Source organism: Eschrichtius robustus, chromosome 15 (genome assembly GCF_028021215.1).
Source record: "Eschrichtius robustus isolate mEscRob2 chromosome 15, mEscRob2.pri, whole genome shotgun sequence".
In the NCBI taxonomy this organism is placed as follows: domain Eukaryota; kingdom Metazoa; phylum Chordata; class Mammalia; order Artiodactyla; family Eschrichtiidae; genus Eschrichtius; species Eschrichtius robustus.
This window is the reverse complement of record NC_090838.1, coordinates 51765001-51785636: the sequence shown is the minus strand read 5'-3', so window position 1 is coordinate 51785636 and position 20636 is coordinate 51765001. Positions and strand designations below refer to the sequence as shown.

Here is a 20636-nt window from a genome sequence, read left to right as displayed (position 1 = left end):
GGCCACGCGGCTCATACTTCATACCGAAAACTACTGAAAGGACTATGAAATCCTCTATGATTTACACTCTCTCACTGCATTAGGGTATAGATCTACTCGACTCTAAAAATACGGTGGGTTTCTAACCGACGTGAATATATGTGCATTATTTCAGAAAGTCTGTTAGAAAACTTGTCAACACATTATAAAGCATAAAACAGGACTTGGCTATTAAGTACGAGATCAGAGGCAGAATATATACTGCAGGAAGTCCTGGGGAGTCTCCTCCGCGGGCAAGATAGAAAGGGGGAGGAGGGGAGGGGAGGGGTCGTCTGCTGGCCTGGAGTTTACACGCAATGTCGTCACCAAAGGTTTGGGAAAGAGCCCACAGAGCGTATTAGCTCCTCAGTGGAATCAGCAAAGGTTCTACAGCTCCAAATGAAGTTAACCGAACGGCCAGAAAATAATTTTAACGTTGTCATAATTTATTATTTTCTGAAAGCTACTTTTGGAAAGTAAATATACTTATTGTGTATCCAAGTGTGCGCGTTTAAAGTGACCTTTCACCCCTCTACAAACCCACCTGCATCATTAATCAATACTTACGTAATATTTTCAAAGCTCTTAAAACAACACATTTTTATTTCTTTAAACACACATACAAACCTTCCCCCTCCCCCAGTTTTGGGCGCTTTAGCGAGCATCCAGCAGCGATGAGGGAGGGGGCGTCACTTGTAGCGGCGAGCAGGAGGGACCGCGAGTGGGGGTCCGCGACGAGGAGGGAATCAAATGCCGATACACAGCCCTGGTTTTCTGGACTGGGTGAAATCAGGCTGGGGGAGGGGCGGGAGTGGAGGGCAGTTCCTATTTCACTCTGGGCATTTTATGATGGTGAAATTAAATATATGTTAATGGTGGAAACGACGCTACTTACCTCTCCATGGGCACCCAGGGAAAGCAGCTGCAAAACTGGGTTTTAAATGTTATGTTTTAACATGTGGTTTCGGAAGGAACCCCCTGGAATCTGAAACAAGTGCAGTAACATAGACCTACTTGTAACTAAGTGCCTAATTTGCTATGATTTTTTTAAAAAAGGAAATCAATAAAATGTTGCCAGTTATTTATTGGAAATAACCACAGATAGCGGCCCTGATAGGGTGCCGGTTTTAGAGAGCACACAATTGTGTAATGAATTGTAATTCAGAAGACTGTTAAATGTGAACCACAGAACCTTTCAGAGGTAATAAAGTCATTACTTTTTACACTACAGCCAACCCTGAAAAGCTTTATACACACCATTATATATAAATCATACATATATATTTCCACAACACACATTCACCCATTTATATACCTTTTCTATATATGGACTTTTATGGATGGATGGGAAAAAATATTTAAATTTGAAAAGCTCGGTTCCGAAGGAATCTGACTGATTCACTACTGTTACCTGAAGGGGCTTTTATTTTATTTATTTATTTTTCAAAGGCCTCCAGTTGTACTTTTTTCTTCCCTCTCCTCACCTTCCCTCCAACCATTCTCCTCCACGTCCCGCTCCCCCCACCCCTCCCCTGCAATAACATTCTTTTGGTCACTCCAAGGCTAGTTGAACAAGACAAAAAAATAGACAGTAGTGGAAAAGAGATGCTGACCTGCTCTGAAGAACTCGTGAAAAAGGGGAAATGGTGTAACGCACACGCTACAGAGCTTTACTGCAAGTGACTCTTCCTGCTTCTTAAACAGGTTTTTAGTTTTCCCCCCCTTAAACTGGAGGAAAACAATAACAACAAACCATATTTACACAAACCCAGTCCAGCCCACATCTCTCCTAATGTTGAGCATCAAAACCTCCTTTTCTTCCTTAGAGGCGCCCGAAGCTTCGCCGTGCTAGGCAAACCAGTTATTTTCTAATGGGTTTGAAACTTTATGAAGGCAACATATGAATAAACAGCCGCTGGCCGGCGCGGCTCGGAGATGGGTGCGCGCATGCAAGCCCGGGGCCCTCGCTTAAAACAATAAAGCCCCGCGCCGGGTAGGTGAATTTACGAAAACGACGTCCCTTAGACTGAGGAGGGGGAAGAGAAGACACAAGGGGTTGTGGAGCCGCTTGGAGGAGAGCGAAGGAAGGCTCCTCGCTCTGCAGACACACACTCACACACGTCCACCTGCAGCTCGGAGTGTCGCGGGCCGCGGCTCTCCGCCTCCACCCTGCACCCTCCGCGCCTCCCTTGGACCTGAGTCCATTTTCCTCTCCCCCCGTGCCCTTCCGGATTTGGAATCGCAGCGCGGTCTCGGCGTCGGCGTCGGCGTCGGCTGAGGCTACAGGGTGGCGCAGGCAGGCGGGGAGGCTGGGAGGCGGGAGACGCCGGGGGACTTTGCGGGCACGTTTCTGAATAAACTTTCCAATCGCAGGGGGTGCTGTTGCTGTACATTTTACGTAAAACTGAAAGTATCCCACGCCAGAGTGAAGCCCGCTTTTTGACAGCAGTAGCGCGCGCGCGCGCGCATTAAAGAGACAGGGGTTTATTTCCAACAGGTCTTCCCTAATTTCCTGGGAACATCTACAGAAAGGCCAGAGGTGGGCTGCGGGCTCCGGGGTGTGCGGCTCCGCCCGGGGCGCCCGGGGAGCGTGGCGCTGACCCGGGGCTGTCACCCCATCACTGTGGCTTCCCCGCTGCTCCCGCGAGCCAGTCGCTCATTCTTCATTCCCCATTTTCTTTCCCCGGGTAACAGCACTGGACTAGTTGTGCTCTGCCCGTAAGAAACACTTTCTTGCCATTCCTCGGTGCTTTTGCAGTAGCTCTGGAGCGGGAGGGGGGTGTGTCTTTCCTTGGGACCTGGCTTGGGGACCTCCCGCGGCCCCGGGAGCAAGTTCCCAGGGACTGGCACTCCCGGGACTGCCCGGGCTTTGTCCTCTGGCCGGCAGCAGCTCCGTTGAGGTGGACGCCTCGGCGCCTCCCTCGCCCTGGGTCCGGGCACTCCACTCCCGGGGCTGGAACGTGCCCCGAGTCCGGCTCCCTGTTTTTTATTCCTCGGCCTTTCTCTCCCTTTCCGCGACCGTTGAGAGCCTCGACTCCCTGCTCCCAGTTGCATTCAGACCCTATCATTTGTCGGGACGTTCAGATCCCCGGCCCCCCGGCTTGGCCTGGGGGGCGCCCTCCCGGCCCTTCGGCCCTGGCCTGCACCGCTTCCCTCGCCCTTGCCCCCTCTCTCCAGGCCGCCCGGGCTCCCGGAGGCCCCGGCGCTGCCCTTCCGGACCCGCAACCCTCCAAACTTGAGCTGGACTCTGCTTCGCCGCGCGCTCCTTCCCGCCTCCCCTTGCCTGCCGCGTAGCTGTAAGTTGGAGGCTCAGCTCTCAACTTCGGGTGATTTTTCTTTGCCATCCTCTCCTCGGGCAAAGTTTCCCGAGCGCAGCCGCGGCCTCAGGGCTTTTGCTTCGGCCCCCGGCGTCCGCACGCGGGGTGCGAGCGCGGCGGCGGCGGAGAGGGGAAGTGGGTGTGCGCACGCAGGAGGGTGTCCGGGAGCAACTCTACCTGGCTTCCCTCCGCCCGCGCTTCCCCGGCCCCTGCAGCCTCCCCGTACACTCTGGTTTTTTGTTTGTTTGTTTTGTTTTTTAAATTTTAAATAATCTTTCATTTTAGGGTCCGCATGCGGGGGGGGAGCAGGGCGCACGTCTTGCTCCCCCCCCCCTCCGCCCCCGCCACCCCTTTCTTCTCTCCCGGCCACGCCGCTGCCTCGTCGCTTGCTGCGGCCACTGGTGAGCCCGCGGCCCCAGCGCCCCCTCCCCTCGGCCCGCCCCTCCCACGGGGGCCGCGTCTGGCGTCTGCGGAGCCCCCCACCCCGCATCTCCCCCGCCCCGCACTGGCCATTGGCTTGTCCTGGTCTCTTTTTCATGTCCAGCCCCTGATGTGTGTCCATTGGTGTGAGCTTCCCCTTCCCTCCTCCCCTTCTCTCCTGCTCGCCCTGCCCATGTTTTGTGTGTCTCTGTCCATCCAGACTCCTGACGTTCAAGTTCGCAGGGACGTCACGTCCGCACTTGAACTTGCAGCTCAGGGGGGCTTTTGCCATTTTTTTCATCTCTCTCTCTTTCTCTCTCTCTCCCCCTCTATCTCTCCTCTCTCTCTCTCTTTTTTTTTTTTTTTTTGCTTAAAAAAAAAAAAAGCCATGACGGCTCTCCCACAATTCATCTTCCCTGCGCCATCTTTGTATTATTTCTAATTTATTTTGGATGTCAAAAGGCACTGATGAAGATATTTTCTCTGGAGTCTCCTTCTTTCTAACCCGGCTCTCCCGATGTGAACCGAGCCGTCGTCCGCCCGCCGCCGCCGCCGCCGCCGCCGCCCGCCCCGCAGTCCACCATGTCTCGCCGCAAGCAAGGCAAACCCCAGCACTTAAGCAAACGGGAATTCTCGCGTAAGTAACTCAATAATAGTAATAATAATTATTAATAATCACAAGAGCGCGCAGGACGAGAAGCAAGAGAGAGGGGGAGAGAGGGGTGTGTGCATGCATTTAAAATTTTTTTCACGAGAAAAAACCTCCGAGCGTCGGGATAAAAGAGATTAAAGGGAGAGGGGGAAAAAAACCCCAATCTCATCCCATCCCGAACCATAGCCGTATGTACACTTTTGAGATAGCACGAACCTTTTAATTTTATTTAATTTTACAACAATTTGACTGCTCCTCTTTCCTGCTTTCCTCTGCTTTATTTCGCTTTTCGAAAAGGAATGCAATGATTTCCCCTCCAGTTTTGCAAAATAATGGACAATGCTGTGGATGCTAACAACTCTCGTGCAAACCTAAGGGAGGGAACTGGCGGGGAGAGGGGGGCTGCTTCCACTCACCGGAGGGAGAAAAACGGGGGGGGGGGTGGGGAGCCCAAGTCTAAAAAAACAATTCCCAGGGAGAAAAGAGGTGAGACTGGCCCTCGGACATCAGCGCGCTCACGGTCAAGTGTGCACCGGGAGGAAAGTAGTCATCTCCACAATAGTGAGAAAGTGGGATTGTGGGAGGGGGCCCCCGGCGCTCTGGAGTCTCCCGAGTCTGGAGAGGGGCCGCGGCGGCAGGGAGAGCTTGGGCAACCGGGAAGGACGGGAGCAGCGGCCGGCGCTGCCGCCTTTTGTTCCGGCCCGAGGTGGGTGTTTGTCCCGCTGCCTTTTGTGCCGGCTCCTCGCGCTTGCCCTCCCGCGCCGCCGCCGCCGCCGCCGCAGCCGCCGCCGAAGGGCAGGAGCAAGGGACGGGGGCGAGCGGGAGAGGGAGGGAGGGCGCTCTGGCCGCCGCCGCCCGGGCTGCCGCTGCCCGCCCCTCCCGGCCGAACCTCAGGGGCGGCGAGAAAACGTGAAAAATAAAATAAAATAAAATTAAATTAAATAAAACAGGGCAAAATTTCTTGCCCCAAAACAGAAGCCTAACGCTCCGCCGGCCGTTTTCTGCCACGCTCTCCTCTTTGACTCCCCCATCGCCCCCCTCCCCGCAAAAATCTCACAATCTCTAGTAGAAGGGATAAAATACAATTATCCCCTTCACCAAAACCTCTTTAGTTGCAAACTTAGAGCGCCGGCGGCACAGAGAGGGAGCGAGGAACTCCCTCCTCTTACTATTTTTTGGAAGATTTTCAAAAAAAGTGGAAGTGGATTTTGATTGGGAAAAATCTCGTGTCTGAATGTTTACAAGCACCGCGTGTGCGGGAGCCTCCTGCCAACAAACAGACAGAGGACCGAGCGCGGCGCGGCAGCCCGGGAGCGGGCGGCGGCTGCGGCCGGGCCTCGCCGGGGCCTCGCCGGGCCTCGCCGCGCCCCCGCCCCGCCCGGGATCGCCCACCCGGCGCCCGCCGCCCGGCCGCTGGCACAGCGGCAGGCCGTGCAGCGACTCAGCGCCAGCCGGGTCGAGGGTCCTCTCCGGCCCCCCAGCATTATGCCCAGACCTCCTCCCTGCCAACCCTACTGTGAAATCGGCTGGAGAGAAACTCGGCTTTGCAAAGCATTTTTATTTTGCAGAGCAGCCGTAGAAGCGAGTTCTGTCCGCCCCCTACCCCCGACGCCTCTAGCCCCCAGCTCGGGGCGGCGGAGAGGTCACCACGTGCTTTCCCTGCCCCCCTCCCACCGGGACAGGCCACCAGCCCCCAGCTCCTGAGCGCGGCCAAGCCAGGTGGGGGTGGGTGGTAGGTGGTACGGGAGTAGTATGTTCGAGTATGCTTTTGGGGAGTGTTCGACCCTGGGACTCCACGCACCCCTCCCTTGAGTTCTTGTCCTCTACCACGGGCCTGTGTCGGTCAGGGGGCCCTTGTGAGTCTATATTGGGGGTGGGGGTGGGTGGGTAAGTGGGTTGCTGTCTCCTGGCTAACAGAATGCGCCTGGAAAGGCAGGCGGTGGGCACTTAGGAAAGTTTGGCTGCAAGGGAAAGAAAGGAATGAGAGGGCCCACCTTCTTCCCCCTCCTCATTCATGACCCTTATTTTAATTTTTGCTGCAATTTTAAAGGACCACCCTATACCCAGTTCTGTATTTTTTAAAGGGGTGTGTGTGTTTGGGGGGGGGTGCGCATAGGGAATTGAATTTTTCAGTGGGCCCTGGAACTTGTCACACACTTCGAAAGCTCCCCCGCCCGGGCACGTTGCGGGGCCCTCCCTCTCCCCACCCCCGCGCATCCCTCCCTCGCCGCTCTCCCCCGCCCCCCACTCCCCCGGCCGCGCCGGATGCGGAGCAGACGCGGCGCGCGGCGGTGTGAAGTTACAGCCCGGCCAGGTACCGGCGGGAAGGAAGGGCAGTGTTCGCAGCACTCGGGAAAGCTGGGCCCTTCTTCGGAAGGATGCACTGGGGGCTCAAAGGACGGACTGAGGCGTGCAGTCCGGGCTGCTCCCCCGTCCCCCAACCACCCTGGGCCCATCCGGAGATATTCCAGGCTGGGTGGGTTATCCCCCTCTCGCCGTGTCTCAGGGCGGGCTTTGCGTTGAGGAACCAGTTTGAAGGGCGTGCGGTGGTCGCTCCTTTCTAATTTTCTGGGTGCGCAGGGGGGAGCGGGAGCCATTCCGGTCTTCAAGACCCCCTTCCCCTCCCCGCCCCCATCCTCCGCTTCTTGGGCTGACTGAGCCGTTCGGTCGCTAGGAGGCAGAACAAGATCAAGAAAGCTCAGCGAACTTGAACCTGTACCAGAGCCTCCCCCACCCCCGCTCTGCATTTCTCGGCCGGGAGGGAAGAGCTTTGCGAGGGTGGGGGTGGGGGAAACGGACGGTTAGGCAGAATTCCCTTTCTCCCCCCTCCCTCCCATCACCCCTTATGTCTTTGTTCTTCATTTTGACTTTAAAAATGCTTCTTGCCAGGGCTGCAGAGAAGCGCGCGGCCGACACCCCCGGGCTCCGGGAGTGGAGCGGGGTGCAATTTTCGTTCTCTTTCGGGCGGGCATTTTTGGTAGGGAGGAAAGGGGAGTGCGCGCTCTCCGGCTTCGGGGCAAGGCCAAAGGGCGGGATCCGGCAAGTTTGCACTTAGTCTCCAGGTTCTCTTCTTCCACCCCCTCACCCCCATGCAAAGCACGGACCGAGGCGGCCCCAGCGGGCTTGCAGGGCTGCTCTGCAGCCCGACCCCCCCCACCCCCCGGCTCCTCCGCCTCCTGCAGCTCTCGCCTTGAAGCCCGAAATCACAACAATAGTAATAGTTATCATCATAATGATGCGGGCAAGCGCCGTCATTAATAATGAATAACCGCAGCCGCCGCCGCCGCGCTGCGCACACCGGTGCCGGGAATTGCGGGAGAAACGCATTTGCAGAGATCCCTCAAAGTAAAAAGTGTGAGCCTCTGGACACAGAATGAATTTCAGGACCCGCGCTTTTGGTGTGTGCCTTGTTACCGGGACAGCACCAGGTTAACCTGCCGAGTTTTCCAAGCCTCACTTCCCACTTCTCCAACTGGTGGTCCTGGGGAACCGTCGTCACCCCGCGGCCAGGAAGGACCGCCGTGGAGGCAGCAGTCGGGTCCCCAGGCTGCCCGCCGCCTCCCGCCCCCGGTTCCCGGCCCTACGGCCCCGCGGCAGCCGCTGCACGTGTTCGCAGCGAGCGCGGCCGGAGCCTGCGGCCAGCACGCTGCTCGCTTTGTGCCTCAGAGTCCCGGCGCCCAACTTCACTTTCCGCACTGCCCACCCCCGCCGGGCCCCCTGCCCCCGGCCTGTCGCCCCTGCCTTCGCTTTTGTTTCTTTGCTTTTTCTCTCTGCATTTCAGCCTCGGTTTGCTTCCTTACCCTGTTAAGACAATCAAAGGGAAGGACTTGGAAAGCAAACTTGAAGGCAGAGCTCTCTTTCCCCCTCCCCCTCCCCCTCCCCAGCAGCCCTCGTTTCGCTACCTCCTTCCTCCTTCCCTACATTTCTTCTAAGGCTTTTTTTAAAAAAATTTATTCCTTTGCAACTGCAGAGAGAGGAAGGAGATCTCAGTCAGCCGCTGGGGCATTGAGACGTTTCAGTCAGTCTTGCTGTTTGAACGCAGAAGCATTTTATTTTCAATTTCTTTTTCCCCTTGTAGAGAATTCGCGGCTAATTATTATGATTATTTGCCCACTCCTTTCCACTTCAATCCTGGACTCCCCGCTTTGTAGCCAGAGCTTAGGCCGGAGCTTAGAAACGGTGGTTTTGTGGGAGTGAAGGAGGATGGAATTGAATTGAGGGAGGGGGTAAAATGGCTGAGGTTAGGAATGTTTTTAGGGAAAGGGGAATTTGCATTAAAATACAGAGAAATTATCAGAGCCCAGAAAGGAAATGTTGATTGCCACTGAGAAAAGATGTCAATGCAAATCAGTAGACTACAGCCAGAGAATTGTATTTTCATATTTTCTTTGTGCCCCACTTCGTCTGATTTTTAATAATATAGTAGCAATGATAACACATTTTGGTATTTCTCTGAACACCACTAGCCAAATGTTTAGCAGGGAGCCTGATGTTAACCGTATTTCATACATTAGGATATAATTCTTGTTAATTAGCAATAATTTGTGTTAAGAGCATAGAAAATGTTGAGGTTATAGGTTTTATATCTGTACATTTGATCATCTTGTTATTTTCAAGAACTTTGCCTCCTATAAAATTAATTAGGTGAAATGTGGAGGTGTAATCAGCAACCTCTGAATTACCACTTCATTTCCTGGTTTTGATTGTAAATCAGTTCAGTCACTACATTTAGAAGACTTTAACCAAGTCTGTTTTGTACCACATTACCTTTAACTGTTTGATAACTAGGGGAATATCTCCTTTTGCTCCCAAATAATATTTCCATTTTCAGAAATGTGTCAGGGCTTGGGAATAAAAAACAAATCTTAACGGTGGAGTTTAAAAACATGTTTTTATGCAAAGGTTCTATGTACTACTAACTTTAATAAAATGAAGTATTTTTCCTGAGTCTTTCTTCAATCTGTAAACCTCAGAACTTGTAGTTAATGCTGAACAACAACAACAAAAGCCACATTTGTTAATGTGTACTTAAAATTCTTAATTCACATAGGAGGGATCTTGGAGAATGACTTCCTTATTCAGTTCCTCACTTGGTCACAATGAAAGCAAATAGGAGAAAAATGACATAGAAGCACAATGCAAAAGGTTTCTGTTTGTGTCCTTTTATTTGAAAAGTATGCATGTGTATTTATCTTTTGGTCAGTATGTTGGGCAAAGAAATATAAGTGCTTACTTTGCTGTCTTTATTAGTAGGAATATAACCTTCATATTCCTGTGGTGACCTTATGTTAAATTAGGAGGAGTACCAGAGGCTAGAAATTATGACATGTCCTACTTGAGCACAGGTGCAGCTAGGCAGGGCTCTCTCAATATTATTTCACCCAGCACATCTGGGAGTTACTCCAGATCTTCCCCCTCAATATTCAGTCTGGATAGGGTTGAAATAAATTTAACCTGAGTTCACTGGATTTTTGCACTTTATCAAAATCTGTTCCAATATTCTACACTCAAATTAAAATCTATTTTTTGATTCTCTGTGGCTTTAAGTTCATTAAATGTGAAATTGGCAGCTTGCTAAAGAAGGTCAGACTGATTAACTGTTTAAGACTTGTACATTTTCTGCTTCAGTTTTATTAACTGGCAGCATCCTGGATATGTTTCATATTTTGTAATTTTGTGTGTGTGTGATAGAGTAAGCATAAGGTTTCAGGAGCAGAGACTTACCAACTCTCTTTTCGCCTTTGGAAGTTTAAAAAATGATAGAAGCTGTTCGAATAGATGCTGGAGTATTTTGGTGCACGGTTAAAAAAAAAAAAGGAAACAGGAATGAAAGACATATCTACCTTGTTATACCATCCGCTGGTGATTATGTGTGCAGAAATAGTCCCGTAATGAAGCGTTCTGGAGCTCATTCAGAAAATTAGACAACTTTGACAACATTAGGCAAAGTATTTCAAGTCTAAAGAAAGGACTTCTCAGCCTTGATCTGAAATGTGGCGTTTGCTTGACCATTCTGATTTTTACGTGATGGGGGCCACCAACTGCAAACATGTTTAGAATATTTTAGACATTCCTTTCTTCAGAATGAAAAAATGACTAATTGGCTTATTTTCTTAAGTACTCGAAAGTATCCCATTTAGCTAATGTGCCTGAGAAGAATTGCCAGTGAATTTGGTATTTCTTTGATTTTGTGGCACTGCTGAGAGTGAGATCAGAAAGGTTTTTGGCAGTGTGAATTATGCTGCGTTATGATTATTATTTAGATCTGTTTCACAGGTGAATGCAGTCTTTTTCTTATTACGGCAGTGTAAATGTGGCACATTTGCTGTGTGATGTAGTAGCTTTCTAATTTATGAAGCCATGTCTCTGTATATTTAGAGTATATATGTTCACACACAAAGGGTGTGTGTGTGTGTGTTTATTCACCTCTCCTTTTATTCTTGGGCACAATAGACAACTTAACTCTATACGAAAAAGAAACAAATTTGGTTTCAGTCCATGTTTTTACCAGTTTTTTGGGGGGTAGTTATTATTTAAGCTTACTTTATGTTTCTGCATTAACTATTTATTTAACAGTCACATTCTTTCTAAACTTACAAACCAGACACATTTGGGGTGTGTGAGTGTGTGTGTGTTTGTGTGTGTATATGTATGTGTGTTTTCTCTGGAAGTATGCAAGTCAGGCAGTTTTCTTTAAATATATGATGATTTGCCTCATTGATAAATTTGCTTTCTTGTTGACAGTTTCCACATCCGTGTACATTTTAGATGCTCACATTTTTCTGTGCATTAAATGGAGGAGGCTAGAAACCCTTTACATAATGTGCTGGGATGGGATGGGGTTGAGAATGTATTTCCCCGTATTCTCTCCTTTCTGGCACTCTAATAATTGTGCTTTTGTTTCTTCAACCACAGCCGAACCTCTTGAAGCCATTCTTACAGATGATGAACCAGACCACGGCCCTTTGGGAGCTCCAGAAGGGGACCATGACCTCCTCACGTGTGGGCAGTGCCAGATGAACTTCCCATTGGGGGACATTCTTATTTTTATCGAGCACAAACGGAAACAATGCAATGGCAGCCTCTGCTTAGAAAAAGCTGTGGATAAGCCACCTTCCCCTTCACCAATCGAGATGAAAAAAGCATCCAATCCCGTGGAGGTTGGCATCCAGGTCACGCCAGAGGATGACGATTGTTTATCAACGTCATCTAGAGGAATTTGCCCCAAACAGGAACACATAGCAGGTAAATGAGAAGCAAGGAGAAAAGCTGTTTGCATGTTTTCTTTTCATTTTCAGAGGCGCTGTAGCCAAGCACTAAGGAGTGGTGAAGTGCTTTCTGTATTTCTCCATGTGACTGTCCATGACAGCCCTGTAATGTTAAAATAATCATTCCTATTGCTTATGTCCAGAACACACAAAAATAAATATTTTCCACTTCACCGAGTCAGATGTAGGCAGAATAGGTTACACACACCTGATACCCTCTCTCTGGATCTGCTGATTCTGAATTTCTTTCCTTTTCTCTCCCCTTCTCATTTTTAAGTGTTGAACCTTACTACACCTAGCCTGGTTTCCAAGGTCCATTTCCAGCCTTGGTGACAAGTCAGAGGCAAAGTGGCTGTATAGGCATTTGTAGTTCGGCCAGTGACCTGTTTGAGTCAGAATACCTGATCAGACCTCCCTAGGGGTGCAGTTTGTTCTCAATGCTTCCAGGAAGTTGGGTGGGCTGGAAGGGCATTTTGGAGGGGCTGGAAAGAGTTAACTGAGTTTCAGGGCTAGCCTTGGATCCATATTGGCTGTCAGCCTGTATGGGGCTGTAATTAAACACAGCCCCGTGGTGGGATGACACCGTGACCTTGACTTTAAGATGCCATTTTCGACTGGCCAGGCCAGAGTAGAGAGGGCAGTTGCTGAAGCGCACAGACATGCTTACTCGAAAAGTTTAAGGGCATGTTGGAAATTTCAAAAGGTTGGTTTGACAGGAACGGCTGTTCCCTGCAGCCTGCCTCCTCAGCTAAATGATAAATGCTTCTCTGTGCTCTCTCTTGTCTCTGATGTGGTTTTGACAGATGTATCTTGATTTTGTTTGTGGTTTACACAACCACATGTCACCCTTACAAATGTCCAGTCCAGACTTCCACTGTTTCTGCTATAACATAATGTAAAAATTCTCTTGGAAAAATATATACACACATTGAACAGCTCTGCTTCCTTTGGTTAATTTTAGCAGAAAGGTAGCTAGGGGTGTGGGTTTCTCAACAGCTCAAGGGAAAAGGAATTAATGGCTAACAGAGGGACTTAAATCCCTACTCTAAGTGGTAAACAACAACACTATATAGTGACCCTTAAAACATTTTTAAAAATGAAACAACGGTGATTTAATGTACAAGATGAAGTGAATGCAGATTCTGTGGTAACAAAACCGGCATGCCTGTCGGTTGGTCACTCCCCTGTATTTCCCCTGCTGCTGCCCCCAAAAGGCAGAGGGTTTGTTCAGTTTTAGGAAGGGTAGTGCATAGAATCAATTGATCCATTGGAACTTGTCCCTTCAACCTAGTTTGACCGCAGAGTTGAACTGTAGTGGGTCAGTAGTCCAGAGGGGATTAAATGTCATATTATTTCTCATTCCCCCCCCCCTCTGGAATTTGATCATTAAAATCAAACGTGGCATTTTATCTTTTTCTTTTTTTTTTAATGCTGCCTGCAACAGCACTCAGATACTTTTTCTTTAGTGAAATGAGAAATCTGCTGCCAGGGAAGCTGCATTCACAAAATATTTTTCTCGAATCCACCACATGTAGCTTATATGACATGCAGGTTAGGATTTTATCCACCCCTCCCTGCCCCCCAGCAGGATATGGCAATGACCATTTCCATGTGCTGTCTTGTGACTGGAAGGAAAATGAACAGAAGTGTAAGGCATGATTAATGAAGCAAGAGCAAGCGGAAGGGGATTTGTCGTCTTAGGAGATCCAAAGCCTTTCTAAATCACCAAATATGGAGTAACACTTGCGTGATGTAACATCGTATTTACATATCGAGCTGCTCGTTTAAAAGACAAAACACAGTGTCTGTCAAGCAAGAATTAAAACCACACTTCTTACTGAGGTCCCAAATAGGTTATTCAGTCTCAGATTAACCAGCTTGAAAATTCTGTGCCTCTGTACTTAGAGGAGAAATCTAAAAGCTGGGGGGAAGGCTCTATAGTGAAGGCTTTTCACTGTCACAGTTGTAAATCTACGTAGGGAAGAAGAAGAGATATTTTCCTTAACTCTCTGGTTGTCATAAAGGTTCTTTTTTTTTTAAGGACTAGTGCAGTAAGAGAGCTCAAAGAAGCCCCCCAAAAAGCACATTTAAAATATGTTTTATAGGACTAATGCTGAGTAATTACACTGAGATGAAGAGCTACCTAAGCTATCTAAGATATTCAGTGGGTGCACCAGTGCTGCGACCCAGGTGAGGTAAACCTTTCATTCACGAATAATTACAAAGTCTTGATTCCTTTCATTGTGTTTAATCACCTGTTCCCACCCTGGAACTGGCTGAACATAAATAGCGTGGTCACGTCGCAAAGCGAGATGTCAGTAACTAGAGTCACGACTTTTCATAATTCACGGTAATGAATTAAGAGTTTCCTATGGTGAAATTAACATTCTGCCATCGCACATAAATTAAGATGCCCTGGCCCTTAGGTGCCTCTGAAGCGAAGTTCTGGAAGACGGCTGTGTATTCCCAGCCCATTTCTCTAGAGCACGTCTTCACAACTCCAAGTCTGCTTTTCTTTTTACGGTGAGGAAGGAAACAATAAGAGTAATCATTCAGTAGATATTTGAATTGTGTCACAAAAAGAAAGGAGAAGCAATGCTCTGTATTAGGAAAGAGATATATTGATGAATCTCTAGAAGAATATGTTTGGCAACCATGTAAAAGGTAGTTATTTAAATGCGCTGTGTAGGAAAGGCCTTATTAAAGTGATGTAAGTTGGATGTGAGCTTACTGTGTGCTCTGTGCCGTTTTATAGGCAGGAAGCTGGAATCAGACAGTGACAGATCTTCTTCCTGAGATAAATAAAGCTTAGAATTTGGGGCTTTCACATAGGAGATTGAGTGTTCTTTAAAACTTCAGTAAGATGGTGTGGGTTTTGGCTGTACATAGGCCTCTCAAAGCCGAGTATTTTTTAGAAAGGATGATTTTTACTTTGTTGAATACACACGTATATGTTGATCAGGTTTTTTTTTTTTCATTTTATTCAAAATATTGTGTGACTGTGATCCACTGAGACCACTGAAGTGTAGTACTAATTTAACTGGAAATGGGCACGTTGTATTGTGCAGGGCCCAGTTCATCAATGTTATGTGTCAAATATCCACCATCAGATATCAGCAGCCTTTGACTGGTAGTCAGGGCTTTTAATTAGGGTTTTGTTTTGTTTTCTAGACTCATATTTTATGAGGGGGAAATATTCATTGAAGATTAGTGACTGTGGAGCTGCTGTTCACTTATAGAAAAGGCCAAAAAATATTATCCCACAGTGTCAGCTTTGAGGTTTTGGCTATTGCACATAGAAATCTTTAAATTAGGGTTGGGCTGTCATAAAGTTAGCTTTTTGAGAGAATGGGAGAAAATATGATTAGTCCTGTAAAGTGTAGTGAAGTCTCTTGCTATTGATATATAACGTTTTTTCTCCTTAAAATCATGAACATAGACAGTGATATCAGGGCATTTAAAAATTATTTGCCTAGACAATACACCTCATACCCAGATGATAAAATGTAAGACAGAAGCTCTGTGAGAGGAGAAATACTAATTCAATCCAGAAATATATAAGCATGTTACTTAAAGGTAAATCAAGTATAACATACTCATGCTTTTCAGAATTTAGAAACTCAACTTGCCTTTTCTTTTTGTACCCATTTGAATTCTTTCTTATCTCAGACTGAACTGGAAGATGTACTTTATGGTATAATTGTAAATGAGACTATAAATTATAGTATCCTATTATAACCTCTTATTTTTCATTTCTCTTTATTTGTGTGATTCTGAATAAAAACCACTGACTTCTGAAGTGAATTTTTAGCATGGCAGCTAAAACAAACAAACAAACAAAACCCCAGTTTACTGGTGAACATTTTATTTAACCTTCACATCCAGAGACTAAAGAATATTGTTTCCTAATAAATACCTAGGATTTTCATTGGGAGCCTGTGTTTGTGGGACCATTACCCAAAGGCTCATGTTCATGAGACTGGGAGTCCTATATACAAGATGTATTTGTAAATAAGACAGAGAAAGGTTGTGAACTGGCAGCTTGGATGTTTTGTCAAAGTACAATGTGAGAGAAACTCTTTCTAAGACAAATTGTAAATAGAACTGTCACAGCGATTGCATGATTGAGCCGCAGAAGTGTCTTACAATTGTTGGCATTGTCAGAGGACTTTTGAAAGCTTAATTAAACACAGTGGCCCGCATGGCTGCTAAATTTACTTCGGCAAGCCAAAAAGAAAAAAAAATCTACAATGTGGAAGATCCCAAAGATCCCAAAGTTCTTCCGACGTTACCCCTTCCGTGACACAGAAAAGATGCATTGTGCATTTTCCTAGTTGTCTTTTATAAATAGTTTTGAGAATAGGGCCACATGATATGAAGATCATCCTGTGTGTGATGTGGAGATTGTGTTAGTTTTTCTGTCTCCTGCTGTTACAGACAGTTAATGTAAAAATGGCCTTCTATTGGAAACACAAATATGTATTCACTTCAAGAACAGGAGCAGAGGGGGGAAGTTTCCCTCCCATTCTCTGTGTTTATTCTATGAAAGCTTAAAAAACAGTGCTGTAATTTCTCAAATCACCCTCGTTGTATTGCAAGTTGTGCCTTTTACTTTTAAAGGATCTGAATTCTGTTTTGCACACCTTTCTCCTGGTGAATGTGGCATTTAATTGTGGAGCTGCCCATGGGCTGGAAAATGCAAGTGAGTATAGACACGTGCAGGCAGCGTCAGGACAGCAAACTTTAAGCTCAGGGAAGAGGTGAATTGGATGCATATTAATGGCACATTTTAGAATCCTGGATAATCATTATTGTCACACTGCAGCCTTAGTGCAGTTTGGCTAATGTGGGGGGGGGGGGACTAAATTGAAGTATATAACAAACGTGCAAATCCTAGGGAAGCATTTTTCAGAATTTTGTGATTTCTTAGTGAAAGTATTTCAAAAAGGAGAATAGGTGAATGGTGGCCTTGTACACTAGTCAGTGAAAAAAAGAAAGAAAGTTCGGCTTTCGTTTGGGGGGAAAATATGAAATTTAACTGAAGTAGCACAGCTAGGGAGATGCACCGAGATTGCGTCACTTGATGTTAATTTAATCTACTCTGGTTGCTCTGTTCACACCCTTATTGCACAAAGAAATCATTTGACAAAATTTACCCGAAGCCCAAGTCTGTTTTTACATACAGTAGTACCAGCTTTGTGCAATAAAAGTCACTTAGCATCAAACTGGACCCAGCCTGGCACCTTGCCACTTTTTTAGCAAGAGATTTAATCACCAAGGATCTTTAGTACCTTTCTGCTTGTTCAGATTTCATTTAGGTCATGGTTATGTCAGCAGTGTTGTTATTACAAGGATTAAAAAAAAAAGATTTAAACTTAGGGCCCATTTTTAACACTATCTCAAATCGAACAGGTTTTAATTTTATGTGTCAATTTGGAGGATATTAATAAAGTTCATAAAATATATTCAGACTATATAATTTGATGGATAATGACTAGTATTTTTATTTGTAATACGAGTAGAAAATTGGCATCGTATCCCTCCCTCCTCTGTTCTGTCCTCCTACCCAGGTAAATAAGCATCCTTAAACTGCTTCTCCCCTTTACTTCCAGGGGTTAGAGCTCTGGCCAATATCAGTAAATTTACCTTTGAAATTTGCCATGTAGTTTTTACAACAATGACCTAATTAATTTGAGCACGGACCATATTATTGCTAGTAGACTCATTTTCTGTCACAAACTTAATTTCTAGGAAATGTAACCTGACGAATCAGAATGCTTGAGCTCTCCATATGTGCTCCTAAAGACCAAAGGCAGATTTAAAATAATAATAAAAAAAAATGCCAGCATTATTAAAGCTAGTATGCTTGATGCCAAACTCAATTTGAAGCCAGTAAACATCAGACTGTATTTCTAATCAGTTTTAGAATGTAACGTATTCCATATTGGGTTCACTGGAATTTGTGTCTCTGCTTTTTACTGGCCAGCTGCACTCCCTATGCATTTTTAAAACATTTCAGCAAAGGCTTTTGCTGTTCTTAGCAGGGTTAGTAACTTAGGGTCTATTTCTGAGCTCATTCGTCATTCTGCGATGGCATTGAGTTAGGTCGGCAAGGGAAGGATTTGCGGCATGTGGGGTGGTGAGGTCACTTCTGACCCCAGCAGGGAATAGGTGAGCTTCATTTGCCTTTACAATAGGCGCACAGCTACTGCACCTTGGAAGATCTCTCAGGTGCCGCTCAGATGGGCGCATGTAAATGCCCTGTCAGATGCGGAGCTGGAATATTAATGCTTCTTCCACCAGCGCACCATAATAAAGCTGTACACAGCCAGCTTAGTATGCAGCTAGTCTGGGGAATTGTGTAAACTTAGATAGCCCGGTGTGAAAGACAGCGATGTAAAAATGCTGGATATGCCACAGTTTCCATTCTTGTTCTCCTTTGATCTATAGCAAAATGAAAACATCATCCTTTCCTCCTCTTGGAGTTGTCTCCCCGACTCTGCCACCTCCCAGTCCCCCACCCGAATTTTTTTGCATGTTCTGGTATGGAGAAATGTGACATAATTTGTTTCATATGGTTAATTACAGGCATTTGAATATTTAAAATTTTAAATAGCCACAGTTCCAGGTTTTCCTGTTAAAAGTATGTGATTTGAACAAAGGGAGTACAGTGTAAATATTTGTGGTGATTTGCAACACCCCTCTTTCCCCATTAAACACACACACACACACACACACATTCAGTTTAAATCTAGCGCTGACTTAAAGGACTTCTGTACCTTCATTTGTACTTTTTTTTTTTTTAACCAACTCTCAACTGGAACTCCATTAAAATATTTTACCATTATTTTTGAGTCCACTGTTGCTTGAGGTTTTAAAGAGGATTTTTATAATGTGTTCATTTAAGAGTATCAACAGCTGTCAGAACCAGTTGTGGTAAATCCACAAAACATACAAAGAAAAATACACACGTTTCCTGAAACAAAACACTCGGAAAAATAAGCTGCCAAGAACTGGCGAATGAGAAGTTTGCAGACAGGGCACCGGAGCGTTTCACCTCTCGGTTCGCCCTGGAGACTGATGTGATCGGATCTGATGCAATGCCGCTGGAAGTCTTACCTGCGCAGGTTTCTGCTCTGAGCTAGCACCCTGCACAGGGGCTAGGCCAGGCCACGGCTTGCTCCCACTCTGCCCTCCTTTTTTCTTTTTGCTCTCTTTAGATAGATAAAAATACCAAGTTCTTGGTGTGCTAAACAGCAAATTATACCCACTGAAGGTGAGATGATTAAGTTTAAACTTCCTCTAAAAGAGGCGAGAAGACGCCGTGCACACCCTTTTCCAGATAGGGCTGGCAGCCTGTTATTCAGAATTGAATCGGCCCTGCCAGGGAATTCCCAGTGGGGACCTGGAGCAGGCGTGTTGGTGAAGGGGGTACCTGGGGACCTGTGGTCACTCACAATGAGTTTCTGTTTGTATCTTTGCTGTTGCTAGCACTGGCAATGAACAATTACACCTACAATTTGATTTTAGTTTTAGATAGAGGTGAGTCCACTGATTAAAAACTACCATTAAAATGAAGAATGGAATTATTGTGAAACCTGCAAAGGTGCTTTCAAAAAGAACACAGGTGCTGTGGTGTCCCCCCTTTCTCCACTTTCTATTTTATTTTGGAACTTTCTAAAAAACACAGGGAAGCCTTTTGCTAAGCATCGGGGCATTTACATTTATATTCATCAGTTCATCTTCTTGATATGTAATGATGCATAAAAAGCTGCAGAAAAAAAATCACATCTGTCAATTTTTAGGGAAATAAGGTGTAGCTTGGATTCTTACCTTAGCTGGAGCACAGGGTACTACATGCCACGTCTGCTTTTTAGGTTTTAAATATGGAGTTTCTCTTTGGGTCAAAAAAAAAAAAAAAAAATCTGAAGCATTTCCTTTTACCGACTCAGGGGATACCATGATTTTGTGATTTATTTACATTTCGGGGCAGCTTACAATGAGCCATTTACTGCTCATTTTAGCCCCCTCTCCCAAGTCTTTGAGTTCATAGTTAAAACAATGCATTAACCAATGTTAAATTTTAAATTTCATGAGTGTCTCTCTCCTACTCCATCCCATTCTAAGATTAAAAAAAATTATTCTTTTACATTTAAAAGTGAACACTGGCTACTGAAGAACGATTTAAAGGCTGAGAAAAATTTTAATAATAAATCGTAACCTTCTCACGTTATGTTTTTGTTATGTTAAGGGGAAAAAATCAATAAGGAAAAATTTAATTCTGATAAAGATACTCTTGGATCTTTGAAAACAACTGCTGTCCTTTTAACTAAAACATTTGAGCAGCTTCAAAGACTATGTATTTCTTCTGATCTTAGAGCTGTGTGACTGGTAGCAAGAAAGAAAAAAAAATCTTATTCTACATACAAGTGGATTGCTTAACAAGTCTGCACAGACACGTACTTGTTTGTACAATAGAGATAAAAATTCCTGTATAAAAATAATTCAGCTGCTGACAGCAGGCATTGTTGTTGGACCTGTCTTTTGTGCTTGTCCCAGCTCCGGGCCCCCTCCTCCACTATCTGCTTGGGGCAGCTTGCTGCCTGCAGACTCCTGACCAGAAGTTAATTGCTATATATTAAATATATAGGTATTGTATCTAAAGAGGAACGTCTCAAGCCTTCCTATATGCATTCCACTCTACTTTCTGATGTGACTGCGGCATTGCCAGAAGGGGGGTGGCAGGCAAACGCTCTAATAGGGAAAATGACTTGAAGGCAGTTAGGGGAAATTTGGCCTTCAAGTCCCATTTGCTCTGCAGTGTAGCATCGGTTTCTAAACTTTTGTTTTTAATCTAATTCTGATTTACTCTGTCACATCCCATATCAACCCTCATTGAACTCTACTCATGTAGAGTAACATTAGTGTCAGATGGAATTGGTCAGGACTGCGGACCTGTGG

The 20636-nt window shown here is 46.2% G+C and overlaps 1 protein-coding gene across 8 annotated transcripts in view; it reads left to right on the top strand.

Annotated features, from left to right (window-relative positions):
- The first annotated feature begins 4207 nt into the window (after positions 1-4207).
- BCL11A (BCL11 transcription factor A) overlaps positions 4208-20636 on the top strand; it is a 96407-nt gene continuing 79978 nt past the window's right edge. For 7 of the 8 annotated variants that reach the window (XM_068564260.1, XM_068564263.1, XM_068564257.1 and 4 more), the window contains exons 1-2: positions 4229-4392; positions 11323-11652. In XM_068564260.1, the coding sequence (XP_068420361.1) occupies positions 4338-4392; positions 11323-11652 (385 nt within the window). In that variant the 5' untranslated portion in view covers positions 4229-4337. Of the gene's footprint in view, positions 4393-11322; positions 11653-20636 lie in introns of all 8 variants that reach the window. The other variant, XM_068564258.1, reaches the window with a different exon arrangement.